The sequence below is a fragment of the Bidens hawaiensis genome, unplaced genomic scaffold (assembly GCF_021521415.1).
Source record: "Bidens hawaiensis isolate Kalapana, Puna unplaced genomic scaffold, B.hawaiensis_p1.1 tig00025093_1, whole genome shotgun sequence".
Classification (NCBI taxonomy): Eukaryota; Viridiplantae; Streptophyta; class Magnoliopsida; order Asterales; family Asteraceae; genus Bidens; species Bidens hawaiensis.
Window position 1 is genome coordinate 20,446 of NW_027493991.1, and position 24,491 is coordinate 44,936.

The 24,491-nt window shown below is 37.2% G+C and overlaps 1 protein-coding gene and 1 pseudogene across 2 annotated transcripts; both read right to left on the reverse strand.

The window, feature by feature from the left end:
• Window positions 1-277: 277 nt before the first annotated feature.
• Window positions 278-12,735, reverse strand: LOC143570817 (ATP-dependent DNA helicase homolog MER3-like; annotated as a pseudogene). Its single transcript, XR_013141998.1, has 26 exons — window positions 12,665-12,735; window positions 11,783-11,966; window positions 11,340-11,501; window positions 11,028-11,265; window positions 10,895-10,931; window positions 10,775-10,821; window positions 10,608-10,645; window positions 10,463-10,484; window positions 10,154-10,366; window positions 9,899-10,051; window positions 9,757-9,808; window positions 9,562-9,633; window positions 9,350-9,399; window positions 9,148-9,265; window positions 8,961-9,024; window positions 8,802-8,885; window positions 8,578-8,703; window positions 8,308-8,504; window positions 2,872-3,060; window positions 2,517-2,765; window positions 2,131-2,180; window positions 1,997-2,014; window positions 1,786-1,868; window positions 1,520-1,718; window positions 1,141-1,178; window positions 278-1,050 (listed from the first exon to the last, which is right to left on the reverse strand). The product of XR_013141998.1 is annotated as an ATP-dependent DNA helicase homolog MER3-like (transcript).
• Window positions 12,736-18,284: 5,549 nt separating this feature from the next.
• On the reverse strand, window positions 18,285-20,611 carry LOC143570818 (uncharacterized). The gene is made up of 5 exons (XM_077056365.1): window positions 20,516-20,611; window positions 19,381-19,470; window positions 19,020-19,249; window positions 18,778-18,825; window positions 18,285-18,586 (listed from the first exon to the last, which is right to left on the reverse strand). Exons 2-5 carry the CDS (start codon window positions 19,385-19,387, stop codon window positions 18,500-18,502), a joined length of 372 nt encoding a protein of 123 aa, XP_076912480.1. The 5' UTR covers window positions 19,388-19,470; window positions 20,516-20,611; the 3' UTR covers window positions 18,285-18,499.
• Between the last annotated feature and the right edge of the window lie 3,880 nt (window positions 20,612-24,491).

Sequence of the window (24,491 nt, forward strand, 5' to 3'; positions counted from 1 at the left end):
CCCCCAGGCCCCCTGATTTTTTTTGCAGTAGTGTAAATTTACCCGGTTTCGACCGAAAAATTGTATGCGTAGTGTAGAAAATTTGAGCCTCCCCCCCCCCCCCCCCCCCCCCCGTTTATGATTTTTTAAGATGCATTTTGAATCCAGCCCCCGACGAACTCGTCCAAGCTTCGCCATTGTTCATGCGCGTGGTTTAAAAAGAGAGAACTACAATGAGCCACCAGTCAACTATTGTCTGTTAACCTACTAAACCAAATGACAATTAGTTAACCCCCTAACCCAGTTGTACCTTAAGAGACATACATTGGGTGATTATTAGAAAAACGGTTAAAGTATGCAAACCGAGGCCAGCGGTTTCTTAGTCTAAAGACATGAAGGTAAGTTGTTATAGTGTAAAAGCAGTTAAAGAAACGAAAACACACTCTTGAACACGTGGAACGGATCTGCTACTTCCCTTATTCAGCTGCTGTTGCCAATGAACAGCATTGCCTGTTCCTAAACTTGGAGAGTTTTGCTCCTTCTCTTGAATAAATGTTGCTTTTGGTTGCGGTTTCACAGGTGCTGGATCTAAAATGATTATATTTGACTTTGCATCTGCAGGTAAGCCAAAGCCAAAGTCAAAGTTAGTATTGGCTGGCTTGGAGCTTATACTCTTGATCTCATCAACTCGAGGGAAGCTCTTGGCTTTCTTTCTTATATGTTCAAATATTTTCTCGCCAGTTAATGTGGCAGATGAAACGTGTTTGTCTGGCTCACTTGATTCTTCACATGGATCAAAACCATCAGTGAGGTTTAGAAATTCTTCAGCGTCATCGAGTGCTATTTGTTTATAGTGTGTACGCTTTCTTATAAGATTTAATGTCTCTTTAGATGGCGAATATTCAATAGTTGGGTTGGCTGCAAAAAAAGGCAAGCTTTTGGCTTTTTCACGTATGTGGTCGAAAACGGTTCTTTCAGTAATGATTTTGCAATCATCATCACCATCACCATCAACAGCAGCAGCAGCAGCATTATCATCATAATCATTGTTGATCTCAACAATGGGCTCACCTGAGTCAACAGATTTTAAATGATACTAAACTTGAACCATAAATTATGTGTGTTTTCGTTGTGGTTTGTGTAGATAATCAGAAACTTTACCTTCATCTGAATCTTCATCCAGGAGTTTGAAACTCAGCCTGATCACCAAAAGGAAAATTGTTCAACAAATGAAGATGTGGCCAAATGGGCAGGTCAGTCAGGTTGACCAAAAACACACTTTCTCATATTTTTTAATAAATAACTAGTGTCAAATATGTTTACTAAAAACATCATATATTTTAAGAATCATCAAAATTTTAAATAAAATGATATAGAAGGTTTTCGCATTAAAAATATACTTTAGACAACTCTTGACACAATTTTTAAAGCTTTTTTTTTTTATTTTACGGGTCAATATTGCCACTTCTAAACAAAGGTGATACTAATGAGCTATATAGGTGAAGGACGAGAATGAGGCAGTTGACAGTTAAAAGCATACATGGAAGCTTCTTCGTTTTTCGATTTGGTTGACTTGTCGTGCTTGCCAGCTGAGATTTTAGGTGCATAATCATATTCAGGATCAATTATGCAAACATCGGCTGGCTGAGGCAAGGAGAACCTTTTTGTTCCATTTATATGATGGATATCGTAGCTAGTATTCTTCATTAGTATGGCTTTCTGATGTAAATCAATCCCAACTGCATGAACAGACAAAAGTAAAATTAATGAAATTACATAAATAAAGAAGTTGAGTATAAAACTTACTGAATCCTTCAAAAATCAGATCTGCCTTGACAGTCAGCTTTCCTTGCAGAGGGCTTGTAACTAGTATTGTTGCACTATATGGGCTGCACTCATATTAGCAAAAAACTAATTTGTAAAACAAAGATGATGAATAATGTAAAAATTAGCCAAGATAATGCTTAATACATAAGTTTTTATTTGGTGCCTTGGTGGAAAAGATGCATCTACTTACCTTGTAAATTCTTCCACTCTGCAGAAACAAATTGAAAAATGTTGTCAAGTCACCATTGCAACATAATGTGTCAAAACACCTCAAGTGTTAAACCATTGTCATAACAATTGTAGTTCAAGTTCTAGTTTTATTACCTTATCTTCTCGTGGAAAACTATCAAGTTGTCTTCCTCTACAGCAACAATCTATGAAAAACATTTCTTTAAAAGGTGCTGTTTAACAAGTATTATCTTGTAAAAATATTAGAGGCGCAAATAAGGTCATGTTTGGTAACGGGTCAAGACAAGTATTTTTTGATACTTTTTTTTCTCATAAATTCATTTGTTAAATATGATTGACTTTAACTTCTGAATAAAGCAATTTAGTAGGTTGTATGCCTTATAAAAAACACTTTGGCAACTTTAATTCGTTTGACTTTACCCACTTGACCTTTTAGAAATAAAACATAAACAGAACCAACATGTCCATTAGTTAACAGGTCAAGATTTCCACCTCTAAATAATATGTTCATAATCACATACCATATCAGCATAATGTCTTTTAGTTTGTGGCGACTGCGACAGTCTTGTTAATGTCACAGCCAGCTTTGACTTCCCATAGTTTGGACATGTGATCTCTTCAACCTTCATATCAACTTTTGGTGGAAGCGAAAGCAATGATTCCTTAATGTGGTTGCCAAATGGGAACTTTCGACCAGTAGCCATCTCTATTTTCCTTGGATCTGCTTCAGAAAGGGATTCAAATGACTTTACTCCCATAGATTGTAAAGCCTGAATATAAACAATAGGTCGGTGGATTATTAGACTACTAATTTATACACAAGATAAAAAAATAATTTTGCTGTACAGATCTTGAGGTTCATAGAGAGAACGAAACCTTTGATGTCACCATACCAATCCCAGGCAATTGTTTTAGCAGATATGGACTGTCTTCCCAGAGTTTTTGAAGCAAAGATTTTGCTAAAAGTATTGAATTTAAAGTCCCCTTGTAATTCTTTTTATGTATAAAATACTCTTTCATGCATTTCGCGATTCGACAACCATTTGAGCAAACAGAGTTCATGTCCTGTAAGTGACCAATTGTTATATGAAGCGATGATATGAAAACTATCAGAATTTTATAAGCTTATAGAGGTGAAAATTTTAACCAGTTTATGAATAAGAGTCAACTTGGGCTATAATTTTTTTTCTAATGGTTCAAATAACTTAAATTTAAAAAAAATGAGCCAAAATAGGTTATGGGTTGATCAGGTGAAATGTGTCTAACGGATCAAAAGTCACCTGAAGTGTATTCAGTGTAAAAATCCTCCTTAAATGTTATATTTCTAATATCTGACTTTTATTGTAATAAATATATTTCATATTCAACTACATAGTTATTTATGGAAGTCTAGAATGGATCAGAAATAAGTGCTTTGGGGTTGACCCTGACATGTTTTCACATGAACTAAAAGTTGCCCGTTTTGGCCCGTATTAGACTATGTTGGCTATAGTTTCAGTTTATTATTTTAAGTTCTATATTGTATAGGGTATCTAAGTGTATTTAGTATCTCTATATAATTGGTTGTAATTGTATCTCATAATATTCAATAATACTGATTATCTTTTCCTAACTGATTTGGTATCAGAGCCAAAATCAGCTTCTTTTTTTTTCTCTAACCCTAATCGGCTCAATCTGCCGCCCAGCCCCTACTGCCTCTTGCCGACGCAACTTCCGGCCAACATAATCTTCAATGGCAGCCATAATAACCTTCTCCAATCAAGAAAAGACTACCCACAACTCTCATAAATTCGCCTTTACCCTAAAGCCTACCAACTATGGCTACTGGAGGTCGATGATCGAATCCTTCCTGACATCACATAATCTATTTCATTATGTTGACGGTACAATTCCGTGTCCAGAACAGAAGGTAACCGTTGGAACTGCAACAACAGACAATCCTAGTTATACTCCCTGGATTTCTAACATGCTCATATCTGCACGTTGCTCATCTCCACTGTTTCTGAGGACTCGTACCAGCATTTTCAGGGCAAGACATCTCGTGAAGTCTGGTTATCTCTGGAACGGGCTTATGCACCAATCACTGCTTCTCATGAATTTACTCTCCGTAGCCAACTACTACGTATCACTATGAAGGGTGATAAGAAACCTATTGACTACCTCTGTAGGGTACAAGAATATGCCACTGCCCTTGCCAACATCGGAGAACCAGTAAAAGATAAAGAACTTGTTATGCTTACTCTTGCAGGGCTACGGGAAGAATACAACGGTCTAAAAGGAACACTATTGGGTCGTCAACCACCTGTCGTCTTTCATGAAATCTTTGCCTTATTAAATGACCATGATTTTGTGGTCACCAAACTTGTGCAAAACAACCCGCAAGCACTTCTTGCTGCTACCTCTACTCCCTCACAACAGCCCTACACTGCTCCTGGTCTCTTAAAATCTCAACCAACCCTTGAAAACAACAACTCCAAAATATCCAGCTGATGGCCTCTCAGTTGGGTCACCAATGACCCAACTGAATCCGAATCTTTCAGCACAACCACAAGTTTTTTTTGGATCTCGATCATACAACACAAATCGCGGTAACCGGAACAACCGTGGCCACTCTCGGGGCAACTCACGTGGCTCTCTCAACTCACGTCCTAGAGACAATGGTGGCAGCAGACAATTTTTATGGGCCTCCACTCAAAACACCGTGTATGATCACTGCAATCATTGTGGAATTGGGCATCTACCTTCTCAATGCCCAAATCAGCCCAATCAGTAGAATCGGCCCGCTCCACAGGCCAATTTTTCCGCCTTTTCGGATGGAGCTTCTTCTTGTGGAAGTGCTTGGAAACCCGACACGGGTGCAACCCATCATGCCACTCCAGACTTAACTAGCTTGGACAACTCTGAGGCATACTATGGTAATGATTCATTATTTGTTGGCAATGGTAATTCCATACCCATTTTACACATTGGCTCATCTAAATTCCACTCTTCACACAAAACCTTTAACCTTTCAGATATTCTTCATGTTCCTGAACTTAAACAAAATCTTTTATCTGTGTAAAAATTTTGTCTTGACAATAATGTATTCTTTGAATTTCACTCTTCTTATTTTGTTGTGAAGGACGAGTCTACACGCAGGTGCCTCCTCACGGGCCCCAGTGAACAGGGTTTGTACTCTATCCGCCTTCCACAACTCAAGTCTCTGCCCAAGGTTGCCTTCACTGCTGTCAAAGCTTCCTCGAATATTTGGCATCAACATTTGGGACATCCTCACGCTCAAGTCTTTAATTCTATTGTTTCTTATTGTTCTTTACCTATTTCGGACAAATTATCAAACACTTTATGTTCCTTTTGTCAAATGGGAAAATCAACTAAATTGCATTTACCTGATTCTAATTTTCGTGGTTATAATATCTTGGATCTTGTTTATTGTGATGTTTGGGGTCCGTCACCGGCACCATCGCTTGATGGTCACTGGTATTTCCTATTATGTGTTGATCATTGTACTCGATTTATGTGGTTTTATCCCTTAACTCAAAAATCGGATGTTTATGCTATATTAACAAACTTCATAACCATGGCTGAACGCCAATTTAACACTAAATTAAAATGCATCCAATCCGATTGGGGAGGTGAATTCCGCTCCCTCACCAACCTTTGTCGCAACCTTGGCATCATCCATCGCCGTTCTTGCCCACACACTAGCAAGCAAAACGGAATTGTGGAACGCCGACATCGGCACGTTGTTGAAATGGGTCTCTCTCTATTGGCTCATTCATGTCTTCCCCAACGTTTCTGGCACTTTGCCTTCGAAACAGCCGTTTATCTAATCAATCGGCTTCCCTCACGTGTCTCCTCTAACAAATCTCCATTTGAACACGTTTTTCACCGTAAACCTGATTACTCCTTTCTAAGAGTTTTTGGTTCTCAATGTTTTCCTTATCTCCGCCCATACAACCGTCACAAAATCGAGTTCCGTTCTACTCCTTGTGTCTTTCTTGGCTGTAGCCTTTCTCATCATGGCTATCGGTGTTTTGATCCTTCCACTGAGCGGATTTACATTGCTCGGCATGTTCGATTTAATGAACATGTCTTTCCGTATACACCTTCACCAAAGCCGAACCCATCTCCACCTACATCCTCCCCGTACATCTCTATCTTTCCTAATCCACCGCCCGGTTTCTCACCAGAACCTAACACACCAGCCCCGACCTCGTCCCCAGCCAACGAACCATCTCCACCACCTTCACCATCTCACCCGTCTCCTGCTAACCCTACCCCCACGGCCCAACCCTCTGCTGCCCAAACTGCCCAATCCTCGGCTGCCCAAACTGCCCAACCCTTGACTGCCCAAACAGCCCATCCCTCGGCTGCCCAACCTGCATCCACGGCTGCCCAACAACAACCCCCAGCCCCTCCCCCCTATGGATACTCGTTCAAGACCCCCCAACCTCAGACAACACCCTAAATGACCAGATCGATATAACCCGGCTGCTAACCTAGCCAAGACCACCTCCTCCTTACCCATTGAACCAACCAGCTTTACTATTGCCAACAAATATGCTGAATGGCGCCATGCTATGTCCGAAGAATTGGACGCGCTTCACAAAAATGGCACGTGGACTCTTGTGCCTCCTGTAACTAACGCTAATATTGTTGATTGTAAATGGGTTTACAGGTTAAAAACTGATGAACATGGTAACATCAGCAGGTTCAAAGCCAGATTGGTTGCGAAAGGCTTTCATCAACAACATGGCGTGGACTATCATGAGACGTTTAGTCCTGTAATCAAACCCGGCACAATTCGGACCATATTGTCCTTGGCTGTTACGAATAAATGGTCCCCGAGACAACTGGATATTCAGACTGCTTTTCTGCATGGTGATCTTGAGGAAACCGTCTATATGTGCCAACCGCAGGGGTTCGTTGATCCTACAAAACCGGATCATATTTGTTTTTTGCACAAATCCTTATATGGCCTCAAACAGGCTCCCCGTGCCTGGTTTAACAAACTGTCTGGTGCTCTTCATCAGTTGGGGTTCTTTGGGTCCAAAATTGACCCATCGTTGTTCATTCTCCATTCTCCGGGTTCTCTGGTTTATCTCCTAGTTTATGTGGATGACATCATCATCACCAGTAACAATCCTGACACGGTTGCTAAGCTCATTACCCGCCTCAATTCACTTTTTGCTCTTACAGATTTGGGGCAACTACATTATTTTCTCGGGGTGGAGGTTGTTCACAAGAAATCAGATTTGGTTCTTTCCCAACGAAAATATATTTGCACCATTTTACATCGGGCGGGTCAGGCTGACTACAAACCAATTTCCACTCCCATGCACACCTCTCATGTCTTACTTCCTGATGATAGTCCTCTCTTGGACGATCCCTCTCGGTATAGACAAACAGTTGGCGCCCTTCAGTACGCGACCTTACTCGTCCTGATATTGCGTTTGCAGTCAATCGGGTGTGTCAATTCATGCACGCTCCAACGGAAAATCACTGGGATGCTGTCAAACGCATCTTGCGTTATATATAGGGTACTATGAATCTGGGTCTTTGGTTTCGTCACAACACGGGCTATCGGCTACAAGCCTTCTCTGATTCTCATTGGACCACCAATGTGCAGGCCTTCTCTGATTCTGACTGGGCTGGTTGTCCCATCGACCGTCGCTCCACGGGGGGATTTGCTATATACTTGGGTTCAAACCTCATCTCCTGGTCAGCTCGCAAACAGCAAACAGTTTCTCGCTCCTCTACTGAATCAGAGTACAAGGCCATTGCAGATACTGTTGCAGAATTAATTTGGCTAAAGTCTCTTCTTCGTGAACTTGGCTTACACAGCGAGGCACTGACACTTTGGTGTGACAATCTTGGTGCCACATATCTCACCGCCAATCCGGTGTTTCATGCCCGTACTAAACATATCGAGGTTGACTACAACTTTGTTCGTGAACAGGTTACTCAAGGCCATCTCAATGTCAAGTTTATTTCAACCAATGATCAAATAGCTGATATCTTTACGAAGCCCTTGTCTTCTCAAAAGTTTGAGTTTTTACGGTCCAAGTTACAGATTGCTAACCGCCCTGAACTTGCGGGGGAATATTAGACTATGTCGGCTATAGTTTCAGTATATTTTAAGTTCTATATTGTACAAGGTATCTAAGTGTATTTAGTATCTCTATATAATTGGTTGTAATTGTATCTCATAATATTCAATAATACTGATTATCTTTTCCTAACTGATTGCCCGTTATCTAGCCTGACCTGTCCATTGTTCCACCTCTATAACATTATAACAAAAAATCTGACCTGTGTTAGAGACAAATCATGGGCTAAAGGATCTCCAGTCAAGCAATCGTTTGCCAAAATAAATAGTTTCTCTTCTCTGGTTTGTATGCGCTTTTTTATCTTCCCTCTATCTCCAAGTATGTGGAAACGAAGCCTACCATCTTTATCATTATTTATGTCATTTAAAAGCTTCTTCTCATTCCTCCTTAGCTGTATCCCTTCATTCCAGGAAATGAAGTCAGTTCCATGATATTATTTTCATTGCATAAAAGCAATTAAACATATACATACAGGAAATTTCCTCTGCACGACAAACAATATGAAGAGCGTCTTCTATGCTGCAATTTGATGGAGCTTTCATAATGTGTTTCATTGTGTCAAATTTTAAGTAGTATTTTGTCATCAACCTTGCAGGCTCTGTGAACAAGAAGGTGGAAATTTGTTAATATATATGTATAATGTATACATGGAATTTGTATGGCTATGGCTATAAAAATCTTTTGGCTTGAAGATACCAAGAGGCTTTAAGACAAAACCATCTTCATCAATCCAAATCATTTGATAGTCCGATAATTCATTAACTTTTTGAACACAGACATCTGCAGTATGTACATAAAATGAATCAAAAAACCGAGACGTGCAAACAAGAAAAGCTTATCTTTGTTTTGCAGTACCTTGCATATGCTTCTCAATATGGCTACCAGTTAATCCTTTCTTTATTGCATAATTTTGAGGGTTCTAAAATTGAAGTAAAAAAAGTCTCCAGAGTTATCCATTGAAAAAGAGTAACTTGATAGTTTCTGACTATATCAGATGAAAAAGAGTAACTTGATAGTTTCTGACTATATCAGATTAACAAACCTTTTTCATTCTCACATACAGATATGAGCATTTCATCCATTCTATTGCCATGTGTATATCTGGGACAGTCAACTGAACTATCTCTGCAGCTAGATGCTCAGTAACACATGGAAGTAGTCTGAAAAGAAAATGAAGCATATTAACTAGTCAGGTGGCATGAATCAAAGAAACAAACTTTTCAAAGACTGGGATGCAGACTTACTGAGATTCAACCAATTCGCATCCACCAAGTAGATTCTCATACAAATGGGCCTATCATGTTAAGTGAACATATAATCTATCAGAAAAAACGAAGTATATAATTTTTTTTTTATGATCATTGTCAGATGCTGAGATTCAACCAATTCACATCCACATAGCAGGTTCTTTCTCTCTATATTATTCTCCACACACACACACACAAAGGGACATTACCGTTTCTTTTCTTGTCATGATTATGACCATTCCGGTATCATCAAATGGTGGACGGCCTGCTCTCCCACACATCTGCATAGCCAAAAACATCTTAGTATGTTCTAATAGGGAAGTCTATCTGAAAATTAGAATGATGTGGAGATAAATGCTAGAAACAAATAGTTTAACAGTGAACTATATAAATAGGTGTCAAACCTGAAGTATCATTGATCTATCATATTCTGTGTACATCCCTTTCTCTTTGTTGCTGAAGAAAAAGGAAGGTACCATGTATGGAAGCAGTCAGGTGGTAAGAACGTTTCCCAAAAACCTAAGTAAAAGGAAGGTCAGTACATACTAGTATTGTGTGGATTTGATTATAACAGTATGTGTAGGTTAATCCCATGGGCAAGAGTGTTTGTGGTGCATAGAACTTGAAGATCGCCATTGAGAAATAGACCTTCAATCAAGCTGCGATCCTTAGGGGAAAGTCCACCATTGTGATAACCAACTGAACAATCACAATCATGACAGAAAGCTCAGACCGAATGAACACTGTGCAAACTTTATTAATGTTATTTTATTCATTTAAAGAAAGTGAATGAGCACTTGCCACCATAACAGATGTAAGATTGCATCTGTTTGTCACCGCATGAGAGTGAAGCTTCCCTTAACCTTTCTTGTTGTTTCCTGCTTTTGATGAAAGGGTTTGAATAACCGTGAGTCATAGCAGTCTGGGACAGCAGTTGTGCTGCTTCTTGCGCCCCCTTTCTGGTTGAACAAAATACCAGTGCAGACTTGCGACTAGAATATTGCATAAGGAGATCTGCATTCATGCTTTGGGAATCAAGATTTTTCTCTGTGTTCATTCTCCTTACCAAAAGACACTAAGGGCATAAGATTTTTGTAAGTCTCCACTCACCAAATAGGTAGTTTTGAAGTCTCTGAATCATAGAAGAAAGAAAATGAAAAGGGTCATTGACTTTTTAGTATTCAAGTTGATAAAAGATTGAATAAATAAAATCAGGGCAGGGAAACTTAAAAATAGAAAAACATTAAGTACTTGCCTTCTCAAACAGAAAGTCATTTTTGGCTGGGGTGTAACCTGCAAGCAAAGAGTTCAACAGTAAGTAAATGACAAAGCAACTAGCATATCCTGATTTGTATTTTCAGAATTTAATTAAGTAAAGATGCTTAAAAAACAATCATGAAGATATTAGGATATTGCGATTACCAAAAACCTTGGTAGTCAACTTTACAGGTCTCATTTCCTCACCAAACCTACACAAATGGTAAAACAGTTGGTTTCATTAACAAAGTTTAGCAGCCACCCATCAAGTAATATCGCATATACCTTTTAATCCCTTCGATTGGAACCATAAGCCATTCAGCTGCAAGAGACAAACATAGTCAACGACTACCTTATGGCCTAAATTACCAGAAAAAAGCTCCACTAGTTTAACACAATGGAGAACAAACAACATTACCAAGGTCATCAATATTGGGGATTGTTGCAGAAACAGCTAGGATACGCACATGTGCCAGTGGGCTTGTTTCTATTTGAGGACTGCGGCTGATCATTTTTATTCTACTAATTATTGCCTCCAAAGCAGCTCCACGAGGATCATTTAACAAATGAACTTCATCGATAAGTACTAGTGATATATCACTAAAAAAGCTTAGGCCACCATCTTTGATGCCAAACCTAGTCACCGAGTCAAACTTCTGCAGAAAAATAACTTTAATTATTATGCAAATGATGAAAAAAAAAGGAAGTAAATCTGTGTAGTATATATGACCTCAGGAGTAGTCAGGACAATGTCTGCTTCTTGTATATTTCTTATATTGTAAGATTCATTATCCCCAGTAAGCTCCAAGCAATTTATCCCCCATGACCCAAGCTTTTGGTTCCAACTCCTGAATTTCTCTTGTACCAAAGCCTTCGATGGGGATATATATATCTTCACACCAAAAGAAGATAAAGCTAATAAAGTAAAGCCATCACTCTTTGTAGCCATAAACTATTGAATCTAACACAATATGTGTTCATAATCACTATAGGATAGAGTTTCACTAACTAAGGGGTGATGACAATAGATTCTCATATATTAATCATAAACTTGTTAAGTACTTTTGGTGATGCCAGAATAAAAGCTTACTAGGCTGAGAAATATTTTGAAGATTATTGTGAAAAGAATTTATTTCCTAAAGCAGAAAAGGCAAAACCAGGTATGTAGCCTACTGTTTTCAGAGTTCCCTTTGTATGAACAAATTTTCCTTCCTGAGAGATGGACTTTGTCAGAAGTCTCAAGATGCATAACTCAAACAGCACCGTCTTGCCACTGCCGGTTGGCGCACAGATAACCATGTTGATGACGGATTGAAAACAAGCAGAAAAACATTCACTCTGTAGCGAGTTAAAATACCTGTATCTCAAAGGATACAGCAAACAAAAAACACTGATATGAGGCTTACTAATATAGAAACAGTAATTATTATTCTATTCTTGGAAATAAACTTGTCATAAGGTCGATCTTCAGCACTTAATTATCTCACTGCAGCTTGGAATAATTAGTTAAACCAGTGTTTAGGAAAACAAAATTGTAGAAACACAAAATGTAGGACTGAAGTGCCACAATTTGAGGCACAAACAATCAACCAAATCAGTGTTGTAGAACTCGCTAAGGATTAATCAGATTGGAATTTTAAAAGAATTTTTTGAAGCTATATGTATATATACATACAATACAAAATTTATCCAGATCTTATATATAATTTTTCAAACTTAATAATCAGATTGGATTATTAAGTATAACCTCTCAAATACTTCAAGTTTTGGACCAATTTTGACAGATTTTGACTCAAATTTGACTGAATTGGGCCAATTTTGAACCACTTTCGACGGACTACTGTGTCCTATTAGCTAAAATCGAATCGGTCACTCACCAATTACCGGTTAATCGCAACTAATCTGCAACTAATACCTGTTTTACAACACTGAAGCTAATATTGTGCATAAATTCAATTTCTAACAAGTGAGGTACCAATCAAGCGTGAAACTAAAAATCATAAATCTATAAACACCTAATTTCAAGTAGCAGATTCAGTATCGTCAAAGACATACCTGAAACTAAAAGTTGAACGAAACGGATCAGGTAGATCTGAGACCGACTTAAGCGCGTATGAATCCATAGACGACGAGTGCAATTGAACTGCGAATAAACGTGTTCGTACTGCACGTTACAATCAGCAATTGATCACGAACAACAAGTAATTGATCGATAGGAATGCACAAAACGAGTAGGATTTGCGGAATTGAAAAGCAAATGAAGCATGTGAGCGGAATATACCTGAACTGAAGACAGAATTTGAGTAGGTCGTGAAGGATGATCTATGGCGTGATTTCAGATCGAGATGATACAAATGGAGAATAGTAGTAGTGGAGATGATGCATGAAGAAGACGTTGGGAGATATTTACGTGGCGGGAGATATTTTGGTATTGGCCATTGGAAAATGGAAGTTTTGTTACTCAAATCGGTTTAAAAGTGAGCCTAGGTTTTGGGTTTATATGAGATCAAATATGTAAGTTTGTAAGAATTATGGGTGCAAACGAGCCCGAGCTCGACTAGGCTCAGGCTCGAGATCGGCTCATTTATCTTACACAGAGTTCGAACTCGAGTTTGGCTCGTTTCGAGCTCAATTTTCAAAGCTGGAGCTTGGATCGTGAGTGGATTCTCAAGCTCGAGCTTCGCTCGGTCTCGGCTTTTTTACTATTTATCAATTACTTATTATATAATTATAACTGTTTTTATATATTTTTCTATTATAATTTTATGTATAAAAAATATATATTATTTAGTTATTTTTATTTATTTTTCATAACATTGTATATATTAACTAATGATTAATAAATAATAAATATTTTAAAACATTATATAAATGATAGGCTCGTATAGACTCGCGAGGCTGCTCGAGCTCGATAAGTGAAGCTTGGGCTCGATTATTAAACGAGTTTACTTTTAGGCTTGAGCTCGATTAAGTTCAGTTCGATCGAGCTTTTTAACGAGCCGATCTCAAGTAGCTCGCATGCAGCTCGGCTCGTTTGCACCCCTAACTCTAATCAACAATCAATACAAATCCTATTTCTGGTTACCGACGGATCTAGAAAAATTTTTCACGACACATGGAAATTTATAGAGGACCGGTTTCTAAATTTTCTACGGATCGGCTTCAAAAACTTTAACGGGAGCGATCACAAAATTTGGGGGGGGGCTCGGAATTTTATGTATCTATAATACTAAATTTTGTTTTAAGGGGGACGCCCATGACCTAGTTTGATCGATTATATTTATACATTTATAATTACGTCCAACTTTGTACAATGAGTTATGTACCTTGTGCGTGTAGTGTTTATACGTTGCTTTCCCTAATTTTGGATTGTCAGTTGTCCTTGCCTCTTGTTTTATGCATATACAGATAATGTGACGTTTATGTGAAAGAGAGAGAAGACAAAGGGAGTCTTTCATTTAGGGGAACAAAACGCAAAGTGAGGAGAGGGAGAAAGAAAAAAGAAGAAAGGGAGGCAGAAGAACCTTGTATTTGAGTATGATTTTCATTATTCGCTTTAGATTTGAAATACAAATTCGCATTTGATTCAAATCAAGTTTCAATCACAGTTACAGTACTTAACAACCCAAATTTAGAAGAAAACCAATGTATAAGTACCATAATATTGGTTTGGGTCTATTTTAAACTTTAACCAACAATGACCAAAAGTTTCTGGAGGATTTTGAAAACCGTTTGGTTTTGTTAATTTGGTTTTAATTAATTAAGCTTGTTCTGTTCACAAAGAAAAAAACCAAAATTTTCAGCTTTGATTAAAAAAATTTTCAACTCACTTTATAAACTTTATACTTTTACTGAAATCTTAAATAAGAAAACAAGTATTTCTATTCGCGTGTTGTGGCTTAACGGGCTAATGCATTACATGTTTGAAAACTATTCTGCATTATGGCGGAAACATGACAGCAAGTCGGTAGGTATCAGTTCTATTCGCTGTGGTAAAACTTTTGTGGCACAAGTTTCATTACCAAATTTGAGGGGTCAAAACGTTAAGATGTTAGTTGAAATGCTAAGGTAGCGTTTGGTATGCATGAATTATAGGGGGAATGGAATGATTTATTACGTAAGAATGAAAAAAGTGGTGTTTTGTTGCTCAATGGAAAGGAATCATCTATTACACATGGAATCACATTCCATCAAAATCATTACTTCCGACCCCCTTCTTTTTTTTCATTCCATTCCTCCTTCACCCTATTTTATCTACAACACCATCACCACCTAACAACAACTACCATCGCCATCACCGACACCTTACCGCCACCATCGCCACCACCACCGCCTCCACCACCACCACCTTACCACCAGCGTAACCACCGCCACTGCCGTCGCCACCATTGTCGCTGTAACCACCAAAAACATTGTAACCGCCGCCGCCTGGCCATCACCGCCACCCTACCATCGCCATCACTACCAATGCTACCACCGCCACCCCCACCACCGTCGCCATTGCCACCACCATTTTCGTCACCGGAGCTAACACCACCACCATCGCCATTGTGATTTTTTTTTGTAAAAAAATTATTTTGAGATAGGAGTGTTTTTATTATTTCTATTTCAATCATACAATTTTTTAGGATATCAAACAAAATAAGTAATAATTCATTTCATTCCCATAAGTTAACCAAACAAGACAAAGGAATGGAATGATCCATTTCATTCCCTTGTCCATTCCATTCCTTCTTCCATTACATCCCCCTTTATTCCATTACCTTCAACCAAACATACCCTAAAAGTTTCATTACCAAAATCGATGGGCCAAAAAGTATATATATGAAACAAAAGTTCACTGGCCAAAAATCACATATCTAAAACTTTTGTGGCAAAAGTTTAATGAATCAGTGTTTGAGGCATTTTCTCGGTTACAAGACAAAGTGGCAATGATCTTATTTTAGTAGGGGATGTTCGGGTAAGCTTTTAAATTTGCTTATTTGTTATTTGAAAAGCAAAAGCCATATATGCATAAAAAAATAAACAGTCATACACTAATCATCCGAATTGGAAATCAAAAACTTGAAATTGAGCATCCATATTCAATACGAAAAGTCAAAAACCGAAGTCGAAAATGAAGTCAAATCGAATTTCAAGTTATTCGAGCCTCATTCGAATAGTGAACACCCAATGAAATTTGTAAGAGAATCTAAGTCATATTAATATTTTCCTCTTGTTCAAGTCACCGTTTTACGTCTTATTCTTACAATACAATGCACAAGACTATCGACAATTGAATACATCGATAAATCGTTCATCCATCAATAAAGGTATGATCAATAGTTTTCTAGTAATATATTGAATTATTAGCATATGATAAAAGGTAATAGCATAGAAAAGATACTATCCTAAACTCAGTTAATAGATACCTTAAATATTTAACTGATAAGTAAAAAAATTTAAAAATATATATATTTCTCATATAAGACTAATAAAAGAAAATGACTTATGTTATATAAACTATGACATTTATATCCAAAAATTACTATCCTGAACAACTTATGTGACAATTAAGAGTAAAGTGTCAAAATCGTCCCTAAGGTTTGATTAAATATGCGAATTTCGTCTAAATAGTTTATTTTTTGCTGTTGAACCATTGAGGTTTCTCATTTTTTGCCAATATCATCGAAATCACTAACAGCGCTAGTTTTTTTAACGTTAAATGAAGGGTAAATCCGTCTTTCAAGTTTTTTTTTGTTATTGTATTGTTTTTTACCCACTTTATACTTATATATTCTTTTTAATTTTTATTCTATCTTTAAATCCTTATACCCAAACGCAATCATCATTCACGATCGGCAAACTTGATTCCTTATGCCCACCAACAAATCAGAAACCAACAATTTCTTGTTTTCTTCGGTAGCAATCAGGATTGATATGTTTTGGAGCAAATCGGAAAACCACAATTCCGGTGAACACCAATCGATTTACATTTTAGGGCAAATTGGAAAACCAAAGAAAGCAGATCTGAAACTGTTAGCATGCTCAAAGTTTGCTATCGATTGGAGCAACAACAAAACGTAGATATGTGGTCGTTGAAGTAACGAAACAAATTTGTTGTGAAATGATATCTGAATCGAATTAGGAGCAAAAGTTTGTAGGATCCGCTGCTGTCAATGACGGATTCCGAATAGATTCCGTTCACACTTAATCCGCTATTGACAATAGGGGATTACATTATACACGTTCCTAACCCAGTTAACAAACCCCACTAACCAAACTAACCTAACTATAAACAACCAACCTAACTATATCAATGACGGATTAGGAAGAAAAACTTATTTATAAAAAACCTAATCCGCTTTTGAGAATGGCGGATTAGGAAATAATTTTTTTTTAAACAAAACCTAAACCGCTCTTGCAAATGGCGGATTAGGAGTTACGAATTAATGGCAGCTTGTGTTTGCTATGTTCATCGTCTTCTTCTTCTTCATAAACAGCTCACACGGGTCCATTGGCAGTAGGCATGTGAAACCTTTATACTTTTCAGCCTTGCATGTGAACAGATAAGGGAATCCAAGGCAACCTTACAATAATGGCCTTGCATGCATGCAGCTTTACAGCCTTGCATATGGCAGCTAATGGACACCATCACCATTCAATGTTTACAGCTTTACAGTACAATAATGGATGCAGTACAACACATATCTCTCACTTGTTCTCAGCCATTTGATCTAGTTAGGTTGGTTGTTTATAGTTAGGTTAGTTTGGTTAGTGGGGTTTGTTAACTGGGTTAGAAACGTGTATAATGTAATCCGCTATTGTCAATAGCGGATTAAGTGTGAACGGAATCTATTCGTAATCCGTCATTGACAGCAGCGGATCCTACAAACTTTTGCTCCTAATCCGCTATTCTCAATAGCGGATACACCAAAATCCTTTTTTTTTTCTTGACTTCCCCGTTAACCTAATTTTTTTCCTAATTCACACAATTTCAAAAAAAATTCTTATTAAAGGTATACCCTTTCCCGGCGAGCATCAGATGGTGGTCTTGAGGGTCTGTTGGGAGAGACGGTGAGTGGTTCAGGTGTGAGACGGTGATGTGGAGGATGACGAGGGCTCAGCGGCATGCTGGTTGTGTTGTAGTGGCGGTGGCGGTAGCTGTGGTTGTGTGGTGTCCGGTCATGGGATGGGCTTAACAAACTAACAATGGTGGTGACTGGTTACCATATCTGATACTATAAAACTTTTTGAATTTTGAATTGAGTTTACATTTCTTTGTATATATGAGTTATTTTAATTTAATTTGATGTAACTTAGTTAATTATAGGTTGTATATATTTGTATTTTTTTTTAAACACTAAAATAAACAATGGAATAAACTAATAGGAAAAAGACTAAAATACCCTGACTTAACATGAAAAAACTAACGGAGTTAGTGATTTGGACGATATTGGCAAGAAATGAGAAACCTCAATGGCTCAGCTGCAAAAAATAAACTATTTGGACGAAATTCGCATATTTGATCAAACCTCCGGGAAGATTTTAGCACTTTACTCGACAATTAAAAAAATATATATATACTTAGAACCCATCTTTTGCCATATTATTTGAAAAGTTATTGTGGAATTAGTTACGAATACATAAAATATTTATGAATCATCTATATCATTTTGATAAAGACAAGATGGATAAGCTATTTTCCATCCGACTATTTCGAAGTATGATCCCAACAGTCAAAAACTCAGAACTAATAATCTGTGAAGATGGCATTAGCTAATGAATATAACAACTAAACTTTACTACTTACAGCTGTTTCTAGTATTTGTAGAGCTCTGCTCCTAAATCCAGAAAGAGCAGACCGCAAAGACGTAACTTCAAAAACCCACCAACCACCCAAAATTCCAACTAGAGTGTACTTCTGATCTCCGATTCAACCTTAGCAATGCACAACACCATGTAATCCTCAACTTCAACTTCTTTTGCGTACAATGACTGCATTATATTAATGATTGTCACATTAAAAGAAACAGACAGGTAGCAAAACGGATGTGTACGAAGATACACGAACACTATTTTATCTAATATTAGAAATAATGTACAAATTAAATATGATTACAAACATAAGATACAGTATTGTGCTAAGCATTGTAGAAAACCAAGTGCTTAAAGCCTGAAACACTAACCTTGAATTTGTGTAAGAAGGGGTGTCGGCCCCTGTATTGTTGCTGCAACTGAAATATTGGCAGAATAAATTAAAAAAGTTAAAAGCAATATTGTTAAATATGGGCCGAACATCCAAGATTAGATCCACAATTTGTGGTAGTGCATATGCTTTCTAATTATTATTTAATTACATTTCAAATGCAGCCTGGTATACGATGATACGAGTATGTACGTAACAGAGTAAGTTGTGATTCGTTCTGACCTGGTCAATGAATACATAAACTGAGAAAGGGCTGGGTTTTGTGCTGAGAAGAGCAAGCATCACTTTAACTCCGAGAACAACAGGATAATTCCAATTCATCCACACCATTAACAGTAGAGCAATAGGCACCATCAGTTTCTTGGCAAAGATCATGAAATTGTGTGGATTGCCATCAGGCTCTGATTCTCGCAACATCCCTATGCTGTGGTGGTCTGCTGGGCCGGCATATCCTTCAACATTATCATAGATTTAGAAGTACAAACATATAGTTGTCAGTCACAATGGGTAGGTCGGGTAACTTGCCAAAAATGGTTAATGAGGCGTTCATTAAGCATTAACAAGCCTAAAGTTAACTGCTTACCGTCCATACAATGTGCAAAACGTGGCCGGAGTAAGAAAGATCCCAGTACAGCTGACACGTATAACAGTCTCCCTATGTTAAAGTCGTGTCCTGATTATCCCATATATGTAGCAGCTTGTTAGCATAGATCGACCCCTTTGGTTCCATAAACATTAAGATTCGATTCATTAATAACAGATAAGTAGACAATTAATATAGTTTGAAACCTTCATTCTGGCAAAAAATAAAGAGCAGTAAATTTCAATGCACAAGTAACTAGAAAAACGCATTTCTGTAATCATAAAGCATTAACTAGTGACCTTGAAAACAAATTAAAGTTGCTACATCCCTGCTTCTCTTAAACAATAATCAGCTCCATCTATGCTAAGTTTTGAGTTAAAAATAAGAGGTGCGCATCTATAGAATATCAGCATCCTCAATGCAAAAAAGACAGGCCGCAAACAAATCACACTCAATTATCTAGGGGTGTGCACGAGGTGGTTTGGTTCAGCTTTGAGCCCTAACCGGAACCAAATCTGAAACTGAACAATTGGTTAATTGCTTGGTTCAGTTAAGTCGGTTAATTAGGTTAAGGTTTCAGTGAAATGTTCGTGAACCGTTCAGCGGGAAGTTCTTTTATGTCATTTATAGACGAATGAACATGAGCACATGTTGTGTTTGTTCATTTATGTTCGTTTATGCTCGCTTACATATTAAATAAAAAATAATTAAATATCATCTGGACGAGCCATCTACTTGATGTTTTATATTTATTTGTTTGTGTGTCATTTAAGCATTAATTTATGTTCGTTTACGTTTGATCATATATGCTTGTTTATCTCTGTTCAATTATGTTCGTGAACTGTTAGTTTAGATTTTAAACGAACGGATTTTAAACAAACGAACACGAACATGTTCATTTTTTAAACGAACAAACACTTACACAAATATTTGTCCTGCGAAGTAATGGTAACTAAATTCAAATTCAAATTCAAATTCAAATTCAAATTCAAATGCAAGTAACTGTCAATCTACTATAAACATAAACCTGATTAAGCTTAACAACTCAGAACAGAACCTCACGTACTCCATAAACAACATAACAATATCATACTCGATTGGATGTGTTTCAAGTCAAATAAGCCGAAAAACTGACCTGAAGCATAGGATTTGGTGATATGAACATATCTAGCGATCAAGGGACGAGTGGATGGTGATTTGAAAACCCTAAGCAAACGGTTTAACGGTTGAATTGTTGTTCGACAAGTAATCGAGGCGAGAAGAGATGTCGACGTGCTTCGAGCCCTAATCGAAGTTTTATATAATTTACTATAAAATGATTACAATAAAGTGGCAGGCAAACGGGCAACAAGCTGCGCAGCAACCCCCTTTTGAACAGCAAAGCCAATCCTGCTAAAAACGAAGCTTTGGGACCTAGAAGCTGAAGAGGTTCCGTGTACGACGCGCTGAACCCTACTCAAAAATTTCACAGCCTCTGGAGCCAGAAAACCAAATGTATCAAAGGCAAATGGTAGAAAGACATGTTGATTATCTAAACAAGCTTTCTCGTGTTTAACAACTTTGCCCGATTCAGCCTTCAACGCAGCCTGACCCACAACAAACCCACGGTCCCTGAGCCCTAATTACCCGAAATATTCCTATTGCCTGCGCCATCACGAGCACAACTTAGGAATGAATTATTGCCATTTCAATCATTTCATCTTCAATAATAGATGCTAATTAAAAATTACTAAAAATCAGTGTTATAAAAACCCGTTTGTATGTGCGGTTGAATAGGTGATACCGGTTGGTATATTTGAGCGTTTTGTTAAAATATCGAAACGGCGGTGTTTTCTAGATTACCAGTTTAAACAGCAAACCAATTCTAACCCAAGCAATTTTTTATATTTTGTGGCCCGTATTTTTTAAAATTTACTTTTAACCTTGTGATTAGCATCAAAATGAGTAAACTTTTGGATTATTTTTCAAAAAACGAATGCTTTTGTAATATTTTTTTATTAATGATTAACTTTTGGATTATATTTTATTATGAAATCATATAATTTTGGGTTATCTTTTAGTTAAAGTTATATTTATATGATATTACAAGGTAAACTATCAACTCGGTTGAACCTCCAAGTACAATCCGGTTCAACCAGTTATACCATATTTTATCTCAAAACTGGTATGAGTTAAATATTTGTTTTTAAAACATTGCTAAAAACTGAATATGTTATGAATTACTATTGAAGATAAAAAATTCACATTTTTAACCTACTTGTTAATCTTACCTATCAATGTAATATATGGCTTTCATAAAAGTCATATTATATAAAAGTTATAAAAGAAAATTAGTTAGGGATCAACTCGGTACCGACCGAATATCACAAAAATTAGTATGAAAATGCTCGTTACAAAATTTGGTAAAATACTGGTATAATACTTATCCCAATACCTCAAAAGGTTGGTACCAGTTTGATACTGATGCCATTTGTTCATCCCTGTATCGAATAAAAACAGAAAAATAAAAAGTCGTGACAAGCGCGATAAAAGTTATAACGAAAGGGGCAACTTTATAGAATAGTAACGAACTTTCAAAAGTGTTTCAATTAGGTCACTCAACTTTAAAAAGTATTCCAATCAAGTCACTCAACTTTCATTTTTGATTAAATTTAAGGTTTTAATATGTTTTTTTAGCCTTTTTCTTTTTTGTTTCTCATAGGAAATCTTTTTATCTTTTTTTTAAGCTGATGCCGAGTGGTGACGTGAATTTTATTTTTTATTTTTAAATTTTAATATGTTAACGTTTTTTTAAATTTTTTAAATTTACCTAGATATATTGCAAATTCCGACCCCCATGTAACATTCGTTACTTTTCAAACCCGAAAACCCGACCCATTTTAAATTTTCGGTTTTGGTTTAAAACAAATATTATAATCAATCTCATTTGAATCCGTTAACCCGATCCATTGGGTCGTTTCAATGTATTTATTTATTTACTTTTATTTGTTTATCGCTATTAAAGTGTTTCCCGATGTTCGAAGTTCATTGTTCGCACTTTTAATATTTCTTTCAATCAATTTTTTTTAGTTAATCGATCCTCAAGCTACCGGGATAATACGAAAATAACATGAATATACCTTCATATACTTTTAGCAAATTTGATAACTTAAAGGTTCATTACTTCATTAGTGTAAATATAAACTTTATTATAGTTTTAATAGATTTTAATATAACTTGAATCTTGAGGGACCTAAATTGTAAATTACTTAAAATATAATAAAATAAATTAAATCAATCCCACCCCCCCCCCCCCCGCCCCGCCCAATCCCATCCACGTTTTTCCGATGAGATATTCCGGTCGCCGGGTCGGCGCCGGAGAATTAGTAAAGCCCACTTTCGATTTTCGTTTGACCCGTTAAATGATCCTAACTTAATTTGGCATCGATAACTAACGTATATTGACTAATTAATTATGTTATAGCGACTTTACCGACCATTAAAGACCGTTAAACCCGCCGGATTTTCGGCCAAACTAATTAACTCGAATTAACGAATGTACGTTGCAACTGATAGTATAAATAGCACTAGAACTTCAATCTAAACTCGCTCATCACCTTCAATTTCACTATAATACCCGCTGTAACATGGATTCTAGCCGCCAAGTCGCATTTTCCGGCCACCTTGTTCATCCCCTTTCCGGCACCAAATCAGGTAATTAAAATATGTTTTTGAACAATTTTCACGCGATAATCAAAACCCCTAATGTACTTATCACAAACATGGAACGAATTAAACGAATTGAATCTTACGGTTTTGATTAAGAAGATGAACTTTAACTTGTGTATCTAAATATCCTTTTCTGATTTCTAAACGAATTGAAGCTTGGCCTGATGGTTAGTACATTTGGTTAAGGATCATCAGATCCGGGTTTGAACACGGGTCCATGCACTCTCTTTGTTATTTTTTTCCAACTTCTTTTATATATTAAAATCATTTAAAATTTCAAAATAAAATCATTAAAAATAGTAATAAAAATATTCACACTTTTGTATCCCTAATTCTCTCTCAAGCCCTAAACGAATAATTGAATCCATTCTCTCAAGCCCTAATCACACTCTGTAAGCCCTAATTCTGTAAAGGTAGTTGAACAAAGCAGTTATGGCGCCGCCGATGTGGAGGTAACCGGCGGGAGACGGAGCGAATCGAACAAGGACTTGTCGGTCGTACACAATGTTGTTGTCGTCTGAAATTGATGCGGGTATTGACAACGTCAGTTTCGAACAATGGAGATACTAACAAAAAAAGTGTTGCTAGTTTTGTGGGTTTGTACTGACGGATGGAGTAGCCTTGACGATGGGAGAGTTAATTGAGTGCCCTAGCCGGCGTTGATGCCAATTCCGGAGAGAGTCGCCATTTTCATCATCTACAGCTACAAGAACAATTGACAGTGAATTGTGATTTGTGAGTTGTGACTAGACCGGTTTGTAGTGTAATGGAATCGATTATTCAATTAGGACTTGAGAGAGAATCGGGAATACCGATTAGGACTTGACGGCCTATTTGACGGCGAAGGCGGACTCGTCGGAGAAGTCAACGGCGATGCTGATGCGGCGTTGGGCGGTGGTGGTGGGAGTGGCGGTGGGACGGTGGTGTGGGGAGGTGGCTGCCACGTAACATTTTTTGCCAACTCAGATGGACACATCAGCAAAAACATAACGGAGTTAGTACTCCGTTAGTCGCGGACTGATGTAAGAAACCAATGTTAAAGTTGGGATCGTTGCCAGCCAAAATAAAAGTTGGGACCAGCGTCGACAAAAATTAAATAGTTGGGACCAATAAAAACCAATTTTCATAATAATAATAATAATAATAATAATAATAATAGTCTTGAAATAAACATGTCTCATGTGGTATAGCTTAATAGGTGTTTTTAGTCCCTTATCCATAGTGCATGTCGCAAACAATTAAGGTGATGTTTGTTTTTCTGAAAAAGACCTGTGTGGGCTCTTTTGTCTGCGCCGCACATACATTGTCATTTGCAGACTGTTTGTTTCTCAAAGATGTTTCATTAAAAACGTTTGCGCAAGCTCTTCTTGATGCAGACTTGGTCCATCCACTTCTGAGATCTT